The sequence below is a fragment of the Aquarana catesbeiana genome, linkage group LG11 (genome assembly GCF_042186555.1).
Source record: "Aquarana catesbeiana isolate 2022-GZ linkage group LG11, ASM4218655v1, whole genome shotgun sequence".
NCBI classification, from domain to species: Eukaryota; Metazoa; Chordata; class Amphibia; order Anura; family Ranidae; genus Aquarana; species Aquarana catesbeiana.
Genome location: NC_133334.1, coordinates 86329381 through 86350542, shown reverse-complemented (window position 1 = coordinate 86350542; position 21162 = coordinate 86329381). Strand labels below are relative to the sequence as shown.

The 21162-nt window shown below is 43.2% G+C and overlaps 1 protein-coding gene across 1 annotated transcript in view; it reads left to right on the top strand.

Annotated features, from left to right (window-relative positions):
- The first annotated feature begins 10897 nt into the window (after positions 1-10897).
- SIGIRR (single Ig and TIR domain containing) overlaps positions 10898-21162 on the top strand; it is a 48641-nt gene continuing 38376 nt past the window's right edge. The window contains exons 1-2 of the mRNA XM_073604688.1: positions 10898-10998; positions 11534-11588. Of these exons, the coding sequence (XP_073460789.1) occupies positions 11582-11588 (7 nt within the window). The 5' untranslated portion in view covers positions 10898-10998; positions 11534-11581. The remainder of the gene's footprint in view (positions 10999-11533; positions 11589-21162) is intronic.

The window sequence follows — 21162 nt, the reverse complement described above, 5'->3', positions numbered from 1 at the left end:
CATTTTGGATAGAGCCAGGGAGGGTTATAACCCCTTTCAGATTTTTCACTGGTGTCCCAGTGCAAAGATTTTCCTTCACTTCCTGTCCCATAGCCAAACAGGAAGTGAGAGGAAATCCTAGCAAATTAAGGGAATTCCTTGGGGACCCCCAGGTCACAGGAACTAGTGTCCCCATTGGAAGATTTCCCCCTATTACTTTTCTGGGGACAACCCAAAATTTGGGATTTTCTTTTAATTTCACTTTCAGGTAAACAGGACAAATAGAGAGGATGAATCTCCTTAATGGGGACACAGACAGCAATACAAACTGGTAAGTGTAATAATCCATCTCCACTCTATCCAAAATGAAAAAAAAAGTTTTGCCTTTAAATTAAATGAAATGAAACAAGATGAAACAAATCAATGAAACAAAATTAGTAACATAACGAATCTATCCAAAACAAATTTTTCCGGTCTGCACATCTCTAATCTCCATCAGGTACATGACAAGTAGTTTCATGTTGCATCTTCCGGCAATGCCTGTACTGTATATATAGATCAGCCAGTGGCAGCCAGTCCATTAGAGGCGCCCAGCGCCGCCCCTTCTCTCCAGGCCACCCCTATATGGTAATGGATAGATTCATGCATAGCATGAATCTATCCATGGCCGCCGCCCCCCTATTAATGCGTCCAGCCCCTTTCAGGGCACCGGGCGCATGAATTACAGCTGCAGGCAATTTTTTTGAAGCACCTGATTAGAGCCAGAGGCTCTAATAGGCTTCAAAATAGGGTGGGCTCGGGTCGCAGAGCATGCGACCACAGCCCACCCAGGTGTGTTACAACAGCGAATAAACATTCGCTGTTAAAACACCGATCCTCAATCCAGCCAATTTAGAAGCTGGTGTGAGACCCGTTTTCCGATTGGCCAAAAAAGAGAAGACTCCCGATTGGCCGCCGAGGAGGAGGGAGGAAACGGAAGCCGCTGCCGTGGAGAGCAGGAGAACGGGAGGCCACCGCCGAGCAGGGGGAAGTCGCCGGTGATGGGGTAAGGGCTACTGACCGACCTTGGGGGGAGGGTGGCATACTTATACCTCCCAACATTTTGAGATGGGAATGAGGGACACCTACTAACAAATGTATGTAGGCATAGGACATGCCCCCTGCCACACCCCCTTAAAGGAGAATTAACCAAAAAAAGGGTTAATTAAATCCGCAAGGACTTTTTTTTTTACACTACTATTCCTTTATATTGGCTTTTAAAAAGTACAAATGCAGCAATTTAGAAATTGGATGGAAGGTTTAGCACTGGCAAACACTGTTTTAAAGATCAAACGTGCATTTTATATACAACTATATAGATCAGAGCAAAATGAGGGACAAATGAGGATGAAAGAGGGACAGAGGGACATTGCTCTAAATCAGGGACAGTTGGGAGTTATACATACTGTTTTTTTTCTCACCAGCCGCCACTGAGATCAGCCTTACATTTTATATGTACTATGATTTTAATTTTTGTCGCTTTTTCAAATTCTTTTTTTGTCCTTTAGGTTGGGCACACATGGATAATCTTCATTAGCGTGTTTATTGGTCATGATTCGCAATTAATGACTGCCAGTTATTTCACATATGGAACAGTGCAATGTGGCATGTGCCATGTAGCGCTTATTCGCACAATGTTCTAAATTTGTGCTGTGCAACCGCATATGTAGCAATCAATAGCAATTAAGAGGTGATCATAAATGATGAGCTGTAGCAGAAATCACTTGCATGCACACAGCCTAGTTCATTTTTTGGGGATTTTCTTTGCTTTAGCTACTTGTAAGTTACATTTTCATTTTTTTTTTTTTTCTTTTACACTTTCATTTTGTATCATTGATTCTGGTCCACCCTTACACCAAGTTGTGAGTGCCCTCTTGTGGTCTGTTGGGTATATATCATACACTCTCAATGCTGGTGTATTTTGGAGCTGCCTCTGCTGAGCAAGATTGCACATCACTATCAACACTACCCAGGTCTGTATGGCTAGTTTGTTAACATTTGCAACATGGGCTTTGGAAAATTGATTCTGCCATTTTAATCTATTATTTTATTTTTATTTAATTATTTTCATCTCTATCTGAAGCGAAGAAAGGGACAATATGCAACAAATGTGATTCCTGTATTAAATGCATAGTAGTGTTAGTAGTATCTAGTCATTAGGATATCTTCCTCTAATTTTCTTTTACATTTACATAAATTTATAGAATTCTGAATTTTAGTTCTTGTGACCCATCTCTGAGGCATACATAGCAATGGATCAACTAAAAAGTATTCTAACCTGTATTATTGCCAGCTATACATTGATTTTTAACAGCTTCCATTTTATTATTTTGCAGTGTTTAGTTCAGGGGTCTTCAGAAGCCCGAAGGGATGAGGCCAAAAAGCATTATATTTAACCTAACTGTACTCATTGCTGTATTTGTGTGTATATAAAATAAATATTTCCTGGCACACTTCATGCCAGCATACTACGGGTCATCTCTGCACTCTTGACTCCATCAGGAGTTGGTAATTACTGGCTCCCCCTATTCCTGTACAGCCAGGCAACATGCATTTCCAACTTGCATCCAGACACAAGAAATCAGTCCATCAGTTTTTGTTGTGTAATTGGGGATCAACTTGGATCGGGTATAGGGATAATGGGATGCCCAACTTGACTTGAAGAACAACAGATGAGGACAAACTTCTTTCTCTATGTACAAAAAGAGATGAAGATCCTGAACTGTACTCCCTGTGGAATAATCGCAGTCTCTATGGATCAAGTGTCAAAGTTCTTTATGAACCAGGAGCTCTCAGTCCCCTTCAGTGAAATAGCACAAAGTCCCAACTGTATGCAGGAATATCATATCTCTTCAGCAAGACTTCACTCCGTTCTGATACTTGCAGATACTACCAGCCCACCTGGCTGCTCTAAAGAACTCCCCAAGACAAGGGATCAGGATTTAGCACAATGCTTACCTTGGAAAGTATGCTACGTCTGGCAGTATTTCCCCTTGTACACCCCTGGGTGTGTTGGGGTACTCATATTGTCCTTTGCTTCCCTCTGCACTGGGCAAGAATCCTGTTCAGGCCTCCAACTGATCAGATCTTCCCATGCTAGCCCGGATGTACAAAGGTAATGGAGATTCCTCTCTTAGGCTTCCTCTCCTTCCTTTCCTCAGCTCCCAGCCTGGAGGCTGAGCCCCCAGCCCCTAGGTCCCCTCCCAGGCCACACAACAGCTCTTTAGCACTCCACCTTCCACCCGACTCTCCTGATGGCCAGGCTCCACCATATTTACACCATATTTAAGGGCTGACTCAGTCCCCCTGCCAGGTCCTCTGCCTGGGGATTGGCCATATTCCCTCAAGTATGCAGATCAGGACCTCCTGGGCTCTGCTGACTAACTACCAGAACCTTCTCCAAGTGTCTAGATCGTTAATCTAGAGATTAACTGCTTGCTGACCATCCGCCGCAGTTGCACTGCGGCAACATGGCTCGGCTGCGCGAATCGCCGTCATGTTACATCAGTTCCGCTTTTGTCCACTAGGGGCGCGCGCGCACCCCCTGCTCGTCCACGGAGCTGATGCGAGTGCCTGACCGTCGCGATCACTGCTGGGCTCCCGCGATCGCTCGGGGCACATGGAAAACCGGGATCTCTGTGTCTTAACACAGAGATCCCGGTTCTCTGATGGGAGAAGTGACAGATCGTCTGTTCATACAGAGTATGAACAGTGATCTATCTCTTCCCCTACACAGTCCCCTCCCCCCTTCAGTTAGAACATACACTAGGGAACACATGAACCCCTTTATTGCCCCCTAGTGCCTAACCCCTTCACTGCCAGTGACATTTTTACAGTAATCAGTGCATTTTTATAGCACTGATCGCTGTAAAAATGCCAATGGTCCCAAAAATGTGTCAAAATTGTCCGACGTGTCCGCCATAATGGCACAGTCCCAAAAAACGAATAATAAAAATGCCATAAAACTATCCCCTATTTTGTAGACGCTATAACTTTTGCACAAACCAATCAATATACGCTTATTGCGATTTTTTTTTACCAAAAATATCTTGAAGAATACATTTTGGCCTAAACTGAGGAAAAACATACTTTTTTCATATATTTTTGGTGGATATTTATTATAGCAAAAAGTAAAAAATAATGCGTTTTTTCCAAAATTGACGCTCTTTTTGTTTATAGCACAAAAAAAAAAAAAACGCAGAAGTGATCAAATATCACCAAAAGAAAGCTCTATTTGTGGGAAAAAAAGGACGTCAATTTTGTTTCGGTGCAACGTCGCACGACTGCGCAATTGTCAGTCAAAGCGACGCAGTGCCGAAATGCAAAAAGTGCTCTGGTCAGGAAGAGGGTAAAATCTTCTAGGGCTGAAGCGGTTAAAGACTCACACAGTTACCATGAGTCATACCAAATACATTTACCTACATGAGTTGCACACTAGAGGGCGCTAAATTTGTATTTAACAGAAAAGGAGCCCCTAGTGGACCTCAGCTGGAGGCTTTTCTTTCATTTTTTTCTTTTTTTTTTTTTTTACAAAGGACCTGCATTCACTATATTAAAGTGGTCCTGGTTCTTCAAAGTCTTCAAATATGTACACACATAAAAAAATAAAAAAACTGATCTTAACTATCAAGAGATGTACATTGTGCCTATTAATCTACTCATCATAGATAGATAACAAAGAGGGACACCGTTTAGTACAAAGTAGGTAAAGGACATCCCTGGCATGCCCCTAGTTATGTTAACCATGAAAAATTTAGAAAAAAAAAAAAACATTATTGTGTAAACCCCTCATGTGCTCATGTTCACCACTGCTTTTTCTTTAAAAAAAAAAAATTTTTAAATGCAGTAACATAGTGCAAAAAGGAAAGGCTGATATAACACTTTTATTAGTTAAAGGAAAAGTCCAGCCAAAGCTTGTTTAGCTGTACTTCTCCTAAGGCTCACAGGAATGTATAGTAGTTCGTTTTGCACTTCTGTGACCCATTTTCAGCAGAGAGCGGACTAAAGTCGACTCTCTGGTGACGTCAACGATGTCAGTCCAGGCACCGCGTCATCCCGACAATGAGAGTCTGGATTCGCCAGGTGCCTGCACTGCCACCCGCGGGAGAGCCTGAGACGCCCGCTCCCGCCTCGCCACAGCTCAGCGCTCCAATGAGCGAGGAGGGAGAAGAGCAGAGAGCTGCCTGTGATTGGCAGTCTGCAGTTCTCTGCTCGGGGAGCTGTGAAAAATGAGTGATTGTCGGTGTTCGATCGCTGGGTTCTTAGTGTTAGAGGTACCAGGGAGGACAGATGCAGCATCAGACCCATGCTGCATCCACCTAGGTAAGTATGAATAGGGAAAAAAAATCCTTTACTTCTCTTTTAAAGCTGAACTCAAGGTATGTTATTTTTGCACACTTACACTGGGCCAGCTTGGCTACATACAGTGATAGCCAACATCTTCCAGGTTCCCCAGTACTTTGACCACAGGTGATCACTTGCTCAGCACCTCCACCATTCATAAATAGCCCTGTATTTTTCAGTGAATACAAGGTGTATTCTCATTGGACGAGGTGCACGCCCCTCTTCTCCACCTCATCCAATCAGAGAATGCCTTGTATTCATTGAAAAAATACAAGGTGTTCTACAAATGGCGGCATTGGCAAGCAAGCAACCTCCTGTGGTAAGTAGAGCAGAGGGAAGCCGTTCGCACAGAACTTGGAGGCTCATGGCTATCACTGTGTGTAGCAGAGGCTACTACAGTGACTTACAGCATCCCTAGCAACCCTCCATATATTATTATTATAGGTTTTCTATATAGCGCCAACAATTTAAACAGTGCTTTACATACTGTACATTCTTATCAGTCCCTGCCATCAAGGAGCTTACAATCTAATGTTTATGCCTCTCAATTATACGAGATAATTAACCCACCAGCATGTCTTTGGAGTATGGAGGAAATCGGGAGTACTCGGAGGAAACCCACACAGGCACAGTGAGAACATGCAGGTCGTGTCCTGGTTAGGATTCAAGCTGATGACCCTACTGCAGCAAGGCAGAAATGTTAACCACTAAGCCATTGTGTTGCACTTTGGATGTCAGATATCCATACTTACATCGTGCCAAGCTGGCCCAATGTATGTATGCAAAAAATTGAATTCCTGGAGTTCAGCCTTAAAGTGTTCAAAAAAGAGGGACAACTGATAAGAAAAGAGGGACCCAGGGATTTGGTTCCAAAAGACATATGGTATTCTTCTTGTCAGTGGCGGTTGAGTCTCAAAGTTTTTTCGGGGGCGCAAACAAACTGAAAAATTCTGAAAAAAAAAAACATCAATTGCAGCCTCACTGTGCCATCAATTACAACCACTGTGCCCATCAATTGCAACCTCACTGTGTCCATCAATTACAACCACTGTGCCCATCAATTGCAACCTCACTGTGTCCATCAATTGCAACCACTCTGCCCATCAATTGCAACCTCACTGTGTCCATCAATTGCAACCTCACTGTGTCCATCAATTGCAACCTCACTGTGCCCATCAATTACAACCACTCTGCCCATCAATTGCAGCCTCACTGTGTCCATCAATTACAACCACTGTGCCCATCAATTGCAACCTCACTGTGTCCATCAATTGCAACCTCACTGTGTCCATCAATTGCAACCTCACTGTGCCCATCAATTACAACCACTGTGCCCATCAATTGCAACCTCACTGTGTCCATCAATTACAACCACTGTGCCCATCAATTGCAACCTCACTGTGCCCCTCAATTACAACCACTGTGCCCATCAATTGCAACCTAACTGTGTCCATCAATTGCAACCACTCTGCCCATCAATTGCAACCTCACTGTGTCCATAAATTGCAACCACTGTGCCCATCAATTGCAACCACTGTGCCCATCAATTGCACCCTCACTGTGTCCATCAATTGCAACCACTCTGCCCATCAATTGCAACCTCACTGTGTCCATCAATTGCAACCACTGTGCCCATCAATAGCAGCCACTGTGCCCATCGATAGCAGCCTCTGTGCCCATCCATTGAGCCACTGTGCCATCAATTGCAGCCACTGTGCCCATCAATTGCAACTACTGTGCCCATCAATTGCATTCACACTGTGTCCATCAATTGCAACCACTGTGCCCATCAACAGCAGCCACTGTGCCAATCAATAGCAGCCATTGTGCCCGTCAATAGCAGCCACTGTGCCCATCCATTGAGCCACTGTGCCCATCCATTGCAGCCACACTGACCCCCCCCCCCCGGTGGCATTTAACCAGCAAACCCCCCACCCCCATGCCCGCCCACTCGCCGTCTGACCGACACTTACCCCATTTTGGTGGCGGGTCAAGTAGCGAGTGATGGCGGCGAGCTATGCGACGGGCAGCGGCGAGCTATAGGATAGGCGACGGCTCCTGAGTCCTCCATGCTTCCGCCATGCGTCTTTTCTTTCTTCCTTCTAGGCATCCAATAGGATCGCCTGTCCTTTCAGCCAAACAGGTGATGGGTATCAGACCCACGCTTTCTGATTGGCGGAGAGGCGGTTATTCATTTGCTTTTCTAACACATCTGGGTGGGCTCCGAGCGCAATGCCGGAGTCCATCATATTTTGAAGTCTATTAGAGCCTATGGCTCTAATCAGGTTCTTCAAAAAAAACACCCCCCAGCCACTGTAATTCAGTCGCCCGGCATCCTAAAAGGGGCCGGATGCCTGATCAGGGGGTGGCCGCCGCGGCCATGGATAGATTCATGCTATGCAGCCTAAATCACCTGGTCAGATCAAGTATGGTTTAGAAGAAGCAGTGGCGGCCCGTCCATTAGGGACCGCCATGTTACATATAGAGGGTGGCGTGGAGAGAGGGGGCGGCACCCGTGCGCCCCTAACGGACGGCCCGCCACTGCTTCTTCTAAACCATACTTGATCTGAACAGGTGATTTAGGCTGCATTCACAATGTGCTGTTGCAAGAGCACAGTAAATACATTTTTTGTTGCGTTTTTTCCACGTTTCCAAAGCATTTTGGGGTTGCCTGACATTGACCTGCACCTGTGAATAAAGACACGTGATTTAAAAAAACGCACCAAAAACATAACTGTTCTGATGTGTTTTGCTGTGTTTTCAATTAAAATGGGAAGGTGCATTTTTGGTGCGCTTTTACTGCACCAAAAATGCACCAAAAATGCAGCAGGCAGAACTTTCAAAAACGCAACTGACCCGCAACATATTGGTGTGAAGAGTTCCATAGGAATTAATGGTCATACATTTCCTTCCATCTTTTGTAAGGCAAAAATGGAAGAAAAACGGATCAGTGTAAAAGGTCCCTAAAAGGGTGGCGCAAGGACTCCTAGAGAGGGGTCCAGAAGAGGAACAGTCCATCCAGATGAGGGGTAGTTGGAAGCTCTACTTATTAATATTGTATAGTTAGGCCTTGTTCACACAGGGCATGCATACATCTCCATGCCAGCAGTTCCATATCCATCTACTGGGGCACAGCGACTGCATGGACACAGCCATTGCTCCCAATATGACATACACTCACCGGCCACTTTATTAGGTACACCTTGCTAGTACCGGGTTGGATCCCTTTTTGCCATCAGATCTGCCTTAATTCTTCATGGCATAAATTCAACAAGGTGCTCGAAACATTCCTTAGAGGTTTTTCCATGATGTGAATCTCCCATTCCACCACATCCCAAAGGTGCTCTATTGGATTGAGATCTGGTGAGTGTGGAGGCCATTGGAGTACAGTGATCTCATTGTCATGTTCAAGAAACCAGTGGTGAGATGATTTGAGCTTTGTGACATGGTGCGTTATCCTGCTGGGAGTAGCCATCAATAGATGGGAACACTGTCATCATAAAGGAATGGACATGGTCAGCAACAATACTCAGGTAGGTCGTGGCGTTTAAATGATGCTCAATTGGTACCCAAAAGGGGCCCAAAGCGTGCCAAGAAAATATTCCCCACACCATTAAACCATCACCACCAGCCTGAACCATTGATACAAGGCAGGATGGATCCATGCTTTCATGTTTACTCCAAATTCTGACCCTACTATCTGAATTTCGAAGCTGAAATCGAAACTCATCAGACCAGGCAACGTTTTTCCAATCTTCTATTGTACAATTTTGGTTACCCTGTGTGAATTGTAGCCTCAGTTTCCTGTTCTTAGCTGACTGGAGTGGCACCCGGTGTGGTCTTCTGCTGCTGTAGCCCATCTGCTTCAAGGTTCAATGTGTTGTGCGTTCAGAGATGGTATTCTACATACCTCGGTTGTAACAAGTGGTTTTTTGAGTTACTGTTACCTTTCTATCATCTCGAACTAGTCTGCCCATTCTCCTCTGCCATCAATAAGGCATTTTCCTCCACACAACTGCCGCTCACTGGACATTTTCTTTTTTTCGGACCATTCTCTGTAAACTCGAGAGATGGTAGTGCGTGGAAATCCTAGTAGATCAGCAGTTTTTTAAATACTCAGACCAGCCCATCTGGCACCAACAGCCATGCCACGTTCAAAGTCACTTAAATCCCCTTTTCTTCCCCATTTTGATGTTCAGTTTCAACTTCAGAAAGTCGTCTTTACCACCTCTAGATGCCTAAATGCATTAAGTTGCTGCCATGTGATTGGCTGATTAGCAATCTGTGTTATCAATATCAAGCAATTGAACAGGTTACCTAATAAAGTGACAAATGAGGAGGAATGAGGGACAGAGGGACATTGCTCCAAATCAGGGACAGTCCCTCTAAATCAGGGTCAGTTGGGAGCTATGCGGATGTCATATTGGAAGCAGCAGCAGTGTCCATACAGTCACTGTGTCCAGCTAGACATGAATGGGAATACCCGCACAGGGATTCAGAGAACACCTGTGTACAGGGCTTTTTTTCAGGTGGTTCCACCACCTCTGGCTCAAGACCTCTGGCCTTGGGGGGGCTGCTCTACAATCACTTGTAAACACAGAAGTCCGGTTTCTGTGTTTACAAGTGACAGCTCTGCACTCTGTGTGTAACCCCCCTGAACTCTGCACTCTGTGTGTAACCCCCCTGAACTCTGCACTCTGTGTGTAACCCCCCTGAACTCTGCACTCTGTGTGTAACCCCCCTGAACTCTGCGTGTAACCCCCCTGAACTCTGCACTCTGTATGTAATGCAATCCTGGTATTTAATGCCCCTTTAAGACCCTCCTACTGTTCGTGAAATTTGACTGACCACACCCACTATTTGATGTGATTTGGAGGGTGTGTGTGGGGGGAGGGGTTTTGGGGGGTCGTGGTTGAGTTCCAGCACCTGTTGTTTGAGAAAAAAAGCCCTGCCTGTGCATCCCTATATGGGTGAACACATGGGGGTTACTAAAGGCAAATAAACTTTGCAATATGCAGTTGCACTCTACAAGAGTAGTTGCTCCAAAGCTTAGTAAATAAGCAGAGGTTCTGCAGACTTCCACCATCCAATCACGTGCAAGCAAAAATGCTGCTTTTTTTTATTTTCCTTGCATGCGATTGGATATTCTTTGCAAAGTGAAACTTCACCTCATTTACTAAGCTTTGGAGCAACTGCACTTTGCAAGGTGCACATTCTATTTGCCTTTAGTAAATCAACCCCAAGGTCTTGCAAGGAGCACAAATCAAATCACCCCTTGTGAACAAGGCTATATACAGTACGACTATAATTATAATGTTGCATCTAGTTAAAAAAAGAAGCAGTCCTTCTCATTTTTGACCTTTTGTATAACTTTTGTTACAAATTGGGGAACACAACCCTGATGAAATGCGGGGTGAACCTTTACAGAGAGAATAGAATAGAGAGATGCAATGACATTGATAGGGCAGTGTGTTTGCACAGCATGGTGCAGTCAGGGGAAGTCCAGCTCCTCCATTCAGTATACAGTACACAGGTAGATTAGAGATATTACTTCCTGCTTCTCCTCCCTTGCTCCTGCTCCTCCTCTCACAGGTGTTGTGGTTGCAGGCTTCCAGCCTAGTACAGACGAGATCAGTGGTAAGTAATAGCTGTGTGTCTCCAGTCGTAACTATTTGGGGTGGTCCTCTTTGCGTACCTTGCGCTCTTTATTTCCTGGGAAACTTCTGAACTGTCTACGTCTCCCTCTATCTCCATTACTTTCTTAATAGACCCTGTGCATTCTTTCCTTGCCTTGATGATATGTCAGCTTGCAGCTTTGGAGCTGTCATGTCCGGATATAGTAAAATGATCAATTTCTGCCTCTCCTGCCTATCGTATGCAATGTGCGGTGAATGACCCCCTATCAAATTTTTCTTTGGTTGCGAAACATCTCTGAGTAGGGTAGCAACACCGAAAGTGGATTCTTGGCTGAGTGCACCTGGAATGTTTGTGTGACCTTGGGCTGGTCACATTCCTATTATCTCTTTTTTTTTTTTGTGTGTGTGTTTGTTGTGTAAGTAGACAAATGTGTTTAGTGTTGCTTTATATGTGTCCAGATTGGATTTTACTGTCACCATTGATATATGTGTGTCATGGGTGTTGGTGTCACATGCTCTCCTCTGTCTGTCAACAGCACTGAAACGTCCCCTGGTGAGAGATAAGCCAGTGACGTCCCAAGAAAATGACTGGTGAGAATTGCCACCCGGTTCCTTTTTTTATCTTTGTGCATGCCCCTGGCTCATGCTACAAGCTTATTGCCTATTGCCTTTGTGCCTACAGTATATCTATGCCACTGATTTCACAATAACCTTACACTAACAGATTTTCCACACAACATTCCTCAATCTTTGCTACAATCTACAAAAGATTTGGCCACTTACAGTGATGACTTAAAGCCCATACATGCGATCTGAAAAATCGCACAACAAATACCGCTTTCAAAGTGATCATACAATAATCTGACCATTAGTACACAGCTTTTGAGAGCCGATCACGACAGTTCATGTAAAATTTTCCACAGGGACAAACACGAAAAATGTTCTCGTACGATACCAGATCACGAGATTTTTGTTTAACCTCCCTGGCGGTATTCCCGAGTGTGGCTCGGGAGTTACATTTCAGTACCATTAGCGGTAGCCCCAAGCCACACTCGGGATTACATCTCCGGATCCTGGTGCAGTGTACTTACCTTGTCCCCAGGATCCTGCGATGTCCCACCTGCTGTGTCTGCGGGATGTGTCCTCTGCCCGATGCCTCTGTGCACCAGGCTCCGTTCCCCGCGAGCATTGCGACGTATGGGGGCGGCAAATTAAAAAGTACAAAAAATCATAACACATACAGTACGCTGAAATCTTACAGATTACATTACTGTATCAAATCTTTTCACATCCCTTTCTCCCCAGTGCTTTGTCCAGTGCCCTGCATGCAGTTTTATATTATATATACTGTTCTTTCTGCCTGGAAACTGGAGATTGTCCATAGCAACCAAAAAGTGTCCCTTTACGTCAAAAGCGGTTTGAGACCAGCTAGAAAACAGCGATAATAAATTAGAACACTTGCAGAACTGAGCGATAGTGAATCGTGGGGAAATGTATTTTATAATTATTATATTATTACTTTTTATAATTATTTATAGTTATTTATTATATTATAATTTATGATTTCATGTTTTAAACGTTATAATACCCGAGATGTCTACTAGACTCTTGTTTGGACAGATTTAAGTGTGTTATTGCTAAGAATTACAGGCCTACAATATAAAACACCAAATTTCTATGCAAAACAATGTAGCGCTTTGAGACGCAAAAAACTGACATAATCATAGTGCCAGGGAGGTTAATCAGTACAAAATTCATCCCCCAGAGCAAGACCACACATGCTCAGAAGCCAAAGAATACATTACAATTCATCACAACACATTACATCACTTCCGACGTTTTCTGTCGTATGAGAATTTTCGTAATTTAGTAACCTCTTTATTTTCGATATGAAACTAGCATGCAAAAAAAGGACGATCATTCGCCTGATATTCTCATTGTGTGTAGGAGGCTTAAAGCTTGGTTCAGTCCCACAGGTGTGACCAAACGCAGACTTGTTTCCACGCTTTTCTGGTGTTTTCCTGCATGGCAGCCCATTCATTTTAATAGGATGCCCTATGCGTGAGAAACGCAGAAAAGAAATCTTTGACTCTTTTCCAAAAATGTGCGTCCCCGAACCTAGTGCTGCGACACCAAGTGGTTTAGCGAGTGTGAAATCGTACATTTGCAGATGCATGGTGTCATTAACAACTTATGGCACCATGTGTGTTTGCTAAAGGGAAGCATGTTTCTCTGCGTGCCAGGAAAGCACAAGATTTTGTGCGCATTCCCGACATGCAAAGATCTGAACCTAGCCTTATTCTCACAAGCTAAGATGTTACACACTGACTGCCCGGATTGTACAAAACAAAAACAGGACAACCTTCATGCTCTAAAAAGGTCCTCTTCTATTTTGGCTATTCAATACCTGAGTAAATGGCCTTAAGGAGGAACCTCACTGCTTTCTCCTTTGTTTTACCTGTTATGCAGGGTTATTCTCAATGAACATACCCAGATAGCGAGCAATTATGCTGCAAGTTTGAAAATGACTTGCTAAACTATTGCTAGACTTGCCAGGCGGCTTCACACATTTGTTGCAGAATTGCAGCAAGTCCGCATTGCATGACTCCAGATTAACTTTTTTTGCAAACATTCTGGAAGTCTGCTGCAAGTTCTGGTTCAGTTATGTTGTGTAATAGTCATCCCACCACAGGGGTCGCTGTGGATGAATTTTCATGCTGTAGACTTGCAGAGCTCTTGCTGTAGACTCACCACTGCAACTTTGTTCTTGCTAAAGACTTGCCACGCAAATTTGCTACAAATTGGAAAAGTGTCAACTAGAACTTGTGCTTCAAGTGCTCTGCCAGTGTACAACTTGCCAATGAAAATGTGCAGCAAGTTACCAGACTTACAATTCAACCTTGCCACAAATCCTTGCTATCTGGGTACTCACCTTGCCCAGCGAATTCAGCATTGTCTTGTTGCAATCCTCTACCTCCACTTACTTCTAGGTGATGGTTTTTGGCTTTCTTGCCAGTTGGGGGGGGTGAGGTCATCATGCACATGGGAGTCAGTCAGCACAGCTGAAGTGTGCTCAGAATGCATGCTGAGCTGCGCATGCGCAGCTCAGTTTACATTCAATAAAAGTCTGCAAGCAGGTAAGTATGTGTGTGTTATTGTACAAGAGACATAGCATGTCTCATCTGCAAAAAAAATGGATCCTGTTCGTTTAAAGCATGTTATACAGCACAGTGCGTGTTTTGTGTAATTTGGCCTTTTCTATCACCTAAAATACCTGGCTGATCCTGCCCTCCCCTTTGTAAACTGACTGCGTTTATTATGGCTGTTGAGCAGTTTACGTGCCTTTGTCATCTGTTGTCTCTCCTCTGTCTCACCCCCTGCTTGTCAGCTGTATCAGTCCCCTGCTACTAAACTTAATGTGTTTTCTTGATAAAATCTGCAGTATTAGATGACATTATGTGCCCCAATGTATGTTCCTTATAAAAAAATGCCGCTGTATACCTTAATTCAGAGCGTCGCTCAGTGCTCACACGACTGCCCGCCGCTCTGCTCCTCTCTTTCCCTCCTCCCGGCTGACGTCAGCGAGGGATTCTCAGGCCTTCCCGCTGTAGCTGTCAGATCGAGAAAGGAGAGAGGTGGTCGGTCACGTGAGCGTTTAGCAGTGCTCTGAAATAAGGTATACAGCGGCATTTTTTTTACAAATACCATACATTGGGGCACATAATGTAATCTAATATTGCAGATTATAGCAAGAAAACCACGTTAAGGGTTCTGGTAATTTGTTGTTGTGTATGGGCACCTTATATATAGCCACATATGTAAAGATTCCAACCCATGTACAGGGCCATCTTTAATATTGATTGGACCTGGGCATACATTTTTTTGCCCCCCCCCCCCCATGCAATTTCACTCTCCGCCTGCTCTAAAAAAAAGACTTAAAATCAGTTTACTGTATCAGATCAGGCAGCAATTGCGATTGGTTGCCAGCAGTTACAGCATTTCATTACTGCTTACTGACTGGTTGCTAGAGGTTACAGCACACATTACGGCTCACTGATTAGTTGCTAGAGAATACAGCAAATGATTTCTGCTTGTTAATTGGTTGCTAGAGATTACTGTATAGCAGGGGTCTTCAAACTATGGCCCTCCAGTTGTTCAGGAACTACAATTCCCATCATTCCTAGTCATGTCTGTGAATGTCAGAGTTTTACAATGCCTCATGGGATGTGTAGTTCCGCAACAGCTGGAGGGCCGTAGTTTAAGGATCCCTGCTGTATAGTAATACTGCTCACTGATTGGTTGCTAGAGGTTACAGCATATCATCTCCTCACTGCAGAGGAGCATTATATACATATGAATGCCGCCTTTAATTACATATCAATGCCGCCAGCCGCAGCTGTTTACTTAGTAATGCTGCCGCTATTTACATATGAATGCCGGTCATTTACATGTAAACAGGGGTCTGCAGGAGAGTCATCTGTACACAATACGGCAGAGCTGGGCAGCATTAGTACCAGCACTTCACACTGAGATATCGGGACACAGCACAGGACTAAAACTTCAAGGGACAAGGGAATTTAAACTGGGATAGTTGGCAAGTATGAGGCAGCTGCTTTGGGCCCCACAACAATGACAGAGCCCAGGGCAGCTGCCCCTTTTGCCCTGCCTTAAAGACAGCCCTGCCCATGTACATAGTCAGTTTGTATGAGCTGGCCATTCAGCAGACCTGTTGAATTGCCAGATTATACAGGGAAAAAGTTGCACGTGTTGAATAAACAATTACATGTGGTCATTGTGCAATATGACAAGTTTCCCAGCTGGATAAATAACAGTTAGTGTAGATTTATGATTGCTATATATAGGGCCCAATTTTCTAATAATTAGATCTAATAAAACTTAACATGGCTCATGACCTTTGTAGGGCTGCCTTAACATATAATAAAAGAATGTATTAAACGGTTTATTAGGATTGAGTTGCATAATGAAGACGTAAACGTTTCAGTATTAGAATACATATTTGGTGATTCTCCATAGGATCATAAAATGACAAAGAGGAAGCTCACAGCTATCTGACAGTTCCTCAATTCATACCTGCAGTGCACCTATGCTGAAGAACTGTCCATAAAAACATAATAAATGCATTAATGGTATTTACTGTGTATTGACAATACCAATAAAAGATTGCAAACAGTCTAGAATTCCCACCCTTACTTCTGTAAATTATTATACATTTCTTCACAGGTGGAGTAAATTGGAGGTCCTTGATCTGCTGCGAATGAACCCAGGAGTGCTCAGCTTTGAGCTCTTCCAGGTTTACACCTGTCAAAATCAGCAGCACTTTGCGGGCTCTTTTAGCCCTTTTTTGGCCACTAGCGGGGGAGAAAAAAGTGCCCTGCTATCGGCCAAAAAGCGCAGCTAAAACGGTGGTAAAGCGCCACTAAAAATAGCGGGGCTTTACTGCCAACGCCCGGAGTGGCTCAGTGTGAAAGTGCCCTTAGGGAGAGATTTACTAAAACTGCAGCACTCAGAATCTGGTGCAGCTGTGCATGGTAGCCAATCAGCTTCTAACTTCAGCTTGGCTTTGGCAATAAGGCTCCATTCCCACTTGTGCAACTTGTCATGCAACTTTGGACATCAAAGTCACATGACTATTCTTTCCCCATGTTTTTCAATGATAACCATTCATATATGTGCGACTTCAAAGTAGCAACTTCAAAGTAGTTCACGCACTAATTTAATCTGACTTTCATGCAACTTGAAGCCCATAGACTTCAATGTTAACCCTCAAAAGTTGCATGAAATTCGTACTTGAATATTATATAATGCAACAGTTGCCCATTATCACTGGTCAAAGTCATAGCTCCCAACTGTCCCTGATTTTGAGGGACTGTCCCTGATTTGGAGTAATGTCCCTCTGTCCCTCTTTCCTCCTCATTTGTCCCTCATTTTGGTCTGATCTATATAGATGTATATAAAAAGCACTGTTTAGCTATCAAAAAGTGTTTTCCAGTGCTAAACCTTTCATCTGATTTCTAAATTGTTGCATTTGTAAGTTCCAGAAGCCAGTATAAAGGAATAGTAGTAGTAAAATAAAGCACTTGTGTGTTTAACCAATCTTGTTTTTTTGTACAATTCTCTTTTAAGGGGGCGTGGCAAGGGTGTGTGTCCTATGCCTGCATACTTTTGCTGATAGGTGTCCCTCATTTCCATCTCAAAAAGTTGGGAGGTATGGTCAAAGTCAAAGTCGTATCCAAGTCGCACCCATCCAAAGTTGCATCAAAGTTGCACTCCAAAGTCGGTGCAACTTTGGAGTCATACAAGTGTGAATGGAGCCTAAACCCTGGAAGCTGATTGGTTTCTATGCAGACCTGCACCAAATTATGCATTCTGCAGTTTTAGTAAAGAACCCCTTAAATGTCTCCATATAGAGATATTACCAATATCTCTGCTATCATACAAGGAGCTGTCCTATTGTGATAGTACAACCCCAATTCCAAAAAAGTTGTGACGCTAACCTTTTTTTTTTTTCTTAAAATGGTACATTCTCTCAGTTTAAACATTTGATATATATTTTTTATTTTCTATTGTGAATAAAATGTGAGTTTATGAGATTTGGAAATCATTACATTCTGTTTTTTGTAGCTTTTGCACAGCGTCCCAACTTTTTTGGAATTGGGGTTGTAGTAAATAGAACAAAAAATAAATAAAAAATGCGGATGACATGGCAGCAGCGCTCCTTTGTCAAGCTGTCTTGTGGAACTAATGGGCTTCAATATAAAGTGTACACAGGGGGAGGGGCCAATAAAACCAATTCAAAATAATCGTTGGCACAAGGAAAAAAATATGTCACAAACAGATTAGCTATATCTAAAGAGTACATCCAAACAAGCAATAATAAGGGGGGATGTGACCATAATATGAATGGGAGTATTAAATATGCACAAACATATGGAACAACGTGATAAATAAACAATATCCATAATAGAATGATTATAAAAAAGACAATAATGTTAACAATAAATAATATATATAGGTTAAAACAATTAAAACAATATCAAACCTAAGCAACACTTTCAACGTTTATCCTATCAGACAGGCCCTTGCACTTCATAGTTGAAGGTAAATCTAAAGGGCATTGTATAATGTATGGCCAGCTTAAAGTGTTTGTTACCCCAACATTTCATATTCCTGATATGTACCTGCTGCACCATGTACGTGTGTGAGAAAGTATCCTGTTCTCTTTGTATTGCTTCCTTTATGTAAAATCCCTAGAGTTCCTACTAGTCCCTCTGCTATCCTATTAAAAACTGACCACACTAAGCAGGAGAACACACCGTGGTCAGTTCTCTAGCTACGCTGGGAACTCAGCCTTCTCTCTTCCAATGATCAGACTTGTCCTGATATGCCCCCCGCTGCACAGCCATTCACTGGGAAGCTCAGTGTGCTGCTGCTTCTCCTCCCCCAACTCTTATGCAGCTGAGAACAGAGGGAATGTGATCACTTACAAAAAAGGGAAAAAAGGTTTTTATAATGTATTTTTTATATCTATACACAAATGTTTGCCTTTCATTACTATTTTAAACTAAATGGGTGGTTTTACAAGGTGATCGTTTACAATCACTTTAAGGGAGGGTTATAACCCGTCAGTTTTTTTCCATCTGTGTCCTATAGGGGAGATTTCCCTTCATTTCCTGTCCCATAGCCAAAACGGGAAGTGAAAAAAAATGATAGCCATGGGCCCTTCAACCTCTTATCCCATTGTAATGTAAGCAGGCACAGCCTACATGAGAGTGGCAACTCTGCTGTGAAATCAGGAGCAGTCCAGAATTGTTGCCACACCATCACGTAAAACTGGGTTAGGTGGACTTCATTGGCCCATTCAATAGGTATTTAAGGGACTTTCCAGGGGGTGCAGGAAAAAAACTATAATTTACACTCGTTTTTTTTTTTTTCATTGGGAGGCCACAGTTCTACTTTAAACAAATTTCAGGCATAAACAAACCCTTCCCTTATGAATGTTTATTTTATATACAGTGACTTGAGAAAGTATTCATACCCCTTGAAATTTTCCACATTTTGTCATGTTACAACCAAAAACGTAAATGTATTTTATTGGGATTTTATGTGATAGATCAACACAAAGTGGCACATAATTGTGAAGTGGAAGGAAAATGATAAATAGTTTTCAAAATTTTATACAAATAAATATCTGAAAAGTGTGGCGTGCATTTGTATTTAACCCCCTTTACTCTTATACCCCTAACTAAAATCTAGGGGAACCAATTGCTTTCAGAAGTCACCTAAATAGTAAATAAAGTCCACCTGTGTGTAATTTAATCTCAATATAAATACAGCGTTTTGTGAAGCCCTCAGACGTTTGTTAGAGAACCTTCAAGAACAAACAGCATCACGAAGGCCAAGGAACACACCAGATAGGTCGGGGATAAAGTTCTGGAGAAGTTTAAAGCAGGGTTAGGTTATAAAAAAAATATCCCAAGCTTTGCACATCTCATGGAGCACTGTTCAATCCATTATCTGAACATTTAAAGAGTATGGCACAATTGCAAACCTACCAAGACATGGCTGTTCACCTAAACTGACAGGCCGGGCAAGGAGAGCATTAATGGGAGAAGCAGCCAAGAGACCCATGGTAACTCTGGAGGAGCTGCAGAGATCCACAGCTCAGGTGGGAAAATCTGTCCACGGGACAACTATTATGCCGCGTACACACGGCCGGACTTGCCAATGGGCTAAACTCCGTCGGCATTTCCGACGGAAAGATTTAGAACATGTTCTATATCTGAGTCCGTCGGAAATGCAGACAGAAAAAGTCCGATGGGGCATACACACGGTCGGAATGTCCGACCAAAAGCTCCCATTGGACTTTCTCTGTCAGGAAGTTCGGCCGTGTGTACGCGGCATTAGTAGTGCACTCCACAAATCTGGCCTTTATGGAAGACCAAAATGTAACTCTTTGGCCTAAAAGCAAAACGCTATGTGTGGCAGAAAACTAACACTGCACATCACTCTGAACACACCATCCCCGCCCTGAAAGATGGTGGTGGCAGCATTATGTGGGGGGGATGCTTTTCTTCAGCAGGGACAGGGAAGCTGGTCAGAGTTGATGAGAAGATGAATGAAGCCAAATACAGGGCAATCCTATAAGAAAACCTGTTAGAGTCTGCAAAAGACTTGAGACTGGGGCGTAGGTTCACCTTCCAGCAGGATAATGACCCTAAACATACAGCCAGAGCTACAATGGAATGGTTTAGATCAAAGCATATTCATGTGTTAGAATGGCCCAGTCAAAGTCCAGACCTAAATCCAATTGAGAATCTGTGGCAAGACTTGAAAATCGCTATTCACAGAAACTCTCCATCCATTCTGACAGAGCTTGAGCTATTTTGCAAAGAAGAATGGGCTAATATTTCACCCTCTAGATGTGCAAAGCTGGTAGAGACATATCCAAAAAGACTTGCAGCTGTAATTGCAGTGAAAGGTGGTTCTACAAAGTATTGACTGGGGGGGCTGAATACAAATGCACACCACACTTTTTAGATATTTATTTGTAAAAAATTTGAAAACCATTTATCATTTTCCCTCCACTTCACAATTATGTGCCACTTTGTGTTGGTATATCACATAAAATCCCAATAAAATAATTACGTTTTTGGTTGTAACATGACAAAATGTGGAAAATTTCAAGGGATGTAAATACATGTTCAAGGCACTGTAAGTACTACCATAATTTACTTCTTTATTAGTTGTTTTTATATTCTTTTTTCCCTTCAACCCAGCCAGTAATAATTTCTCGAATGGTGTAAGTCTACAGATCAGGTCAATGTCAATTTGCCGTAGGGTGATGTTGTGCCTCTTGGAATGCAGCCTTCAGGGGGGTGGTTTAGTTAAAGTGTGACTAAACCAAAAATATTTAACTGCTTCCCGCCAGCCAAACGGGAGCTCTTCCATCCTGTGTGAACATCATATGATGTCCTCCTAGTCATGCGCCCTTGGGGCCGCGTTGCAGTGCGATCTGCAAACCCACTGTGTCGACCAGACACAGCGGATGACAGATCATGGTATCGGGCTGGAACCGGGACCATGTGATCGCTGGGACCAATCACAGCGATCACATAACAGCTTTCATCCATAGCCAATCATTGGG